Source organism: Nanorana parkeri, unplaced genomic scaffold (genome assembly GCF_000935625.1).
Source record: "Nanorana parkeri isolate BGI_ZX_2015 unplaced genomic scaffold, ASM93562v1 scaffold370, whole genome shotgun sequence".
Lineage (NCBI taxonomy): Eukaryota > Metazoa > Chordata > Amphibia > Anura > Dicroglossidae > Nanorana > Nanorana parkeri.
The window spans coordinates 1,331,798-1,337,016 of record NW_017306638.1 but is presented as its reverse complement, the minus strand read 5'-3'; the positions used below and the strand labels follow the sequence as shown (position 1 = coordinate 1,337,016).

General features: G+C 41.9%; 1 protein-coding gene across 11 annotated transcripts in view; it reads left to right on the top strand.

Moving 5' to 3' along the window:
- The first annotated feature begins 392 nt into the window (after positions 1–392).
- The window catches only part of EPHA7 (EPH receptor A7), a 200,117-nt gene continuing 195,290 nt past the window's right edge, over positions 393–5,219 (top strand). For all 11 annotated transcript variants that reach the window (XM_018558955.1, XM_018558959.1, XM_018558954.1 and 8 more), the window contains exons 1-2: positions 393–620; positions 4,502–4,566. In XM_018558955.1, coding sequence (XP_018414457.1) covers positions 527–620; positions 4,502–4,566 — 159 coding nt within the window. In that variant the 5' untranslated portion in view covers positions 393–526. The remainder of the gene's footprint in view (positions 621–4,501; positions 4,567–5,219) is intronic.

The following is a 5,219-nucleotide window of genomic DNA, read 5'->3' as shown; positions in this document are numbered from 1 at the left end:
AGTAAGGAGCTCGCACATCTGAAGGGATGCCGGAGATGCCTGCTCTCAGTAACAGCGCTCAGGAGCGCCAGGCTGAGCAAGCTGTGGACCATCCTGAGCCACGCTCTATCTGGGAAGCAGCCAGACTCCTGCCCCTGTGCGCCCTTCTATTGGCTCACGTTGAGACTACTCCCGGGACGTGATAGGCTGCGGGCGGCTGCCTGTCTTCTCCGAGCTCCCCTAGCTGTGTACCCGCCCCTCGCCTCCTAATTGATATTACTGGAGTGTGAAAGCATCGGCCGGGCTGCAGTCAGAGGCTGGCAGGCTGGTGCTCGGCAGCTGCGGCGGCGGAGTTGGAGAAGCTGCGCAAGGACTGTACACAAGAATGTATCTGTACTGCTGGAACTCGTAGTAAACCCATGAGAACAATACACAGACTGCACGGGCAGCCCCTGAGCACTGTCCACCCTGCACTGCAATAACTTCAAGCACATACACAAGAAGAGTTCCCGAATTACTGCTAGCAACTAGCAGCGCTGAGTGCACCATGGTTCTTCGTGTCTGGCGCCCTTCTTGGATTACATTCGCCTTGTGGCTCGCTCTATTTGCACACATCGGGGAGGCACAGACAACGAAGGAAGGTAAGGCAGTAGGGATCACTAAAGGAGGGGGGGACAGGGCAAAGTTCTCCTTATTGTAGTAGCCCATCACTCAGTGCCAGGGACGTGCAGAGTTAAAGTGTGCACCAACTCCGTGTGCACGTCATGGCAAGACAGAGCAATGTCTATGTTTAGGGCTGTCCCTCGAGGAGTCTGTTGTTCCGTTCTGATCACAACGATCTTTATTTATCGCCTCTCCCTTGGGGGATGCGCCAGCCTGAGAACAAAAGCACAGCGCGCACTAGTTTCCTAGCCACTTGATCGGGGTTGTGGATGTGACAAGAGGGGGGCTCATACTAGGTGACATTCTGGGCTTGGAGGGGGTAAAGTTCCAGGCAGAGCCTGTAGAAGGAGCAGAGTGATCACAAGACTCTCATGGTGTAGAGAGCAGAAACTTCATGTGTCATCTTCTCTACACTTATCACCTTGCCCTCTCCATCAGGACAGTGCCCACAATTATAGGAGGGTTAGACAGGCTCATCAGCACTTTCCAAGGCACATGGATGTGTGCACGGCATGTGTCTTTGTTTCTGTACATGCATGTGCCTGTTTTTATATAGCTGGCTGGGTGCATGAGACATCTGTCTGTCTGTCTTGATGTCTGTATATACTGTATGCCCGCTGGTGGCCCCTGTGCAAGAATCATGTGCCCCCACTCCATTCAACTACTGAAATACTTTATTCCATGTGTATAGAATAGATGGAGAGGTATAGATTGATCGAGAGAGTGAGATGGAGAGAGATACATAGTGATAGATTGATATAGATAGAAAGAGATGGAGCTAGATAGAGAAAGAGATGGAGAGAGAGAGAAAGAGAGAGATGGAGATAGATAGATAGATAGATAGATAGATTGATATAAATAGAAAGAGATGCAGATAAATAGATAGATAGACAGATAGATAAACAGATTGATATAGAGAGAGATGTAGATTGGTAGACAGATTGATATAGATAGAAAGAGGTGACATACATAGACAGATAGATAGATAGAGTGATGGATAGAAAGATAGAGAGAAAGAAAGATAGATATATAGAAAGAGTAGCCTTTGCCGAATCCTTGATAGATGATATCATCTCAATGGTACCTATGGGAAATTGAGGCATAGATGACAGACCAGGTCTACCTGACAGCACCCAGACAGAAATATGTCTAGTATAAATGGGCCCCTAAGTCCCAAAGGGCCCTTGTGCAGCTGCACAGTCTGCACAAATGGTTTGTCTCCCCGTCTGTGCCAGTTATTCAACTTAGATGTGGGACAGAGCTTACTGCAACCCACTGAGGCTTATTTAGAAGACAAAGGGCAACCCGTAGCAGCCAATCAGCAATCACCTTTAGTTGGTCTGACAGCCCTAAGCCGACAAAAGGTGGACTTTGGCTGGTTGCTATGGGTGACCACACTTTATACATCATCATGTAATCCAGCCAGATTCTCTTTTGTTGAGATGTAAGAAGAAATGCGGTTTTGATCTGACTTTATTAAATGCAGTATAAATAGTCTAGGGAACGGAGTGGTGTGGGGATGCTGAGAACGAGTGTGTGTGTGTGTGTGCCTTGGAGGGGGGCGATTAAACTTTGAGCAGAGTTCCACAGCAATAAAAGCACAGTAGATCGATCATGCAGTAGGACCCGGGCACTTCATAAGGAACGCTGTCTAGGTGTATGAGTGGATTGCAGAATGATCATTGCCCCCAGAGTGGTGTGAATGCATTATGCAGATCACAGCTCAGTGTCAGCAGTGAATGATCCAGCCAAACAGGACACAAAAAGCTCCTCCGACATGAGATAAGGATAGACTGCTGCCTATCCTGGAGCAGGTTTCCAGTGGTAGTCCTGGGAATTTGGATTTGAGCAGCGAGATCAGTCTCCGATGCTTGGAGGCAAAACATATCTATTTCTTCTCCTTCTGCTTGAATCCACACGTCTCATTGTAGAACCATTACACCCAGTAAGTGATGCAGAAATCTGTGCTGTGGGGTAATCCTGCCACACATACTGAGCCTAAGCAGTGGTAATCGAGGTCCATCAGCTTCACTGTGGAATAGCACAATGGATCAAATTTTAATGTAAACTAATTATGCACACTTATTATTCATTCTGCTACATGCAGATGCCAAGTCAGAGCATACCAGCACCAATGTATATTTAATATTGTGAAGAACGCTTCTCCTTTTGCAATTATAGAACTCCACATGCACACATATTAAAAAAAAAAAAAATGCTAGTGTTCCAATGTTTGTAAATAGGCAAAATAAAATAGGGTATACAGGTGCCTGGGAATACACCGTAGACAAATGAACAGCGTTTGTTGGTTTATTCCAGGTGTGACTTCAACCAGTGTGTTTATTTAAGCATAGTACAGTGCCAGAACCTAACTAGCGCCTAATTACCTAATTTACCGACTGATTCACAAGCACGGGCCTTTTCATAGAGTCATATACAGGGGCATGATGATTTCAATTCATTTGTTACATCATGGAAGAAGTGAACCTTTGAATACGGAATGCAAGGGAGGTGAAAGTGTGATCTTAAAGAATGTCAACCTCAATTTCACAGATAAGGGCTCGGCTGTGCTTCAGCTCTCTGTGTGGTATGTTTTGTTAGAGGGATGGAGCCAGATGAAGTAGGATATTGCAGTGTGTCAGTAGCAGGGAAAGTACATCTCACTCCTGGGGTGTGCTCAGGACTTGTACGCTGGGTTTAGCCAAGGGCTTAGAGTCCTTATCAAAAGCAATGTAGTGTAGAGGGGTCCTATATTATGGGAATGAATATCTGGATCACAGTGCGCTTTCAGTAAACAGTAGTATCCGTCACTGCTGTAAAGCTACAGAGGAAGAATGCAAAGTATAGCGTAGCTATGTAAATAAGCAGTTAGCAACTTGGCTGTTGATGTAAATTAATAAACCCATATATATTGTAAAGCGCTGCACAAACTGTTGGCGCTATATAAATCCTGTATAATAATCCTTTTTATTGGAAAAGCAAATCTCTCCTTTTTTTTCCCCCCTGTTTTATCTGTGTTTTGTATATTACTCATATAGCCTTTATTTTGTTCCTTTCACACCAAATACCATTTTTTCTACAATGCAGCATACATAAATACCTAAATGCTTATAGATATATGCTCATTACAGTTTTAGTTCATGAAGGATTGATGAGTGACCCAGGCACCACATCCCTGAATATTTATAAGAAACTATCTATGGGACTTTCAAGGTGGCAAACCAATAGAACGAGAAATTCTGTGTAAAATACATTTTATTGTACAAAAATCAATTAAAAACATTAAATAATATTAAATTATTGGACTTTAATTCATTAAAAAAATAATGTTTTATGTAATGTCGCATGCCCAAAAGTTTTTTTTTAGACACATATCAATACCTCCTGAGAGATACTCCTTCTACCCTCTCTCAGTCTTGCATTTATACAAGCCAATATACTCCAACACTGGCAACCAACACTGGTATATAGCACTATGTGCATTCTTCTATATATATGACTCATTCGGTAGGGTAGATAGTTTCTTATGTTATATATGTGGAGCTGGAAGGCCCAATCTACCCTGAAATGTCTCAGGACCAGTTTCTGTGTATCATGTGAGAGTAAAATGTCGTCAGTTTGCCTGAAACTTTCTATTAAAATCTGTATTTGTAATGTCATACATAATGTGGAGAAGGTTTAAAAAAAAGCAAAGGTCGTGCATTACTTTCAGGAAGAGTTTTTCCTCCGGTGTTTTCCATTACAGTCACTCTGCTGTGTTATTTGTTCTGTATGCATGTTTGTTGCCTTTTATTTTGTTTTGTTAAAAAAATAAAGAAACTCAGAAAAATAATTTCAGTTGTTGTGACTTTTCTTTCAGTTATATTGCTGGATTCCAAAGCACAACAGACAGAATTGGAATGGATCTCTTCTCCGTCCAGTGGGGTAAGACTGCTACCAAACAATTCAGAAAGAAAGCTGAATTTCATGCTCGACATGTTCCAAGCAAGCACTAGATTGGCTTAGGAACCTCAGAATGCTTAAAGAACATAAAGACAGGGGATTTAGCTTTCAGAGACTTTGCCACAGGAACAAGACAGACTTTGGCATAATAAAGGCCTTTATTGAAAGGAGAAAAATGTTCTGAGCAGGGTTATTCTAAAACTGTATGTACAAATTTGCCTACATTTGTATTGATTTTGCCTGTCAAAGATGTGTCAAGTGTGGTCCACGCATAATAGCAGGCATTTGCTGAGGTCTACACCTAGCAATAATATGCTTAAGTAGCTGGACATGAAATAATTATAAGTAGAGAGAGGATTACATAGCAGACACTGTCGTTTTAAAAGCAGTTTAGTGTGTACGACGGAGCACAACACAGAAACAGAAAGAACGTTTATATTATTTTTTAACATATCAGTTTATTTCAATTTCCTGACTGCTTATAAACGTCTTGTTAATTTTAGGGCAATTATGGACTTTTCTATATACTATTTCTATTTGATATATACAGTATATGCTTTTTACTTTATATATAACATTAAAGTAAATATATATATATATATATATATATATATATATATATATATATAATCTGT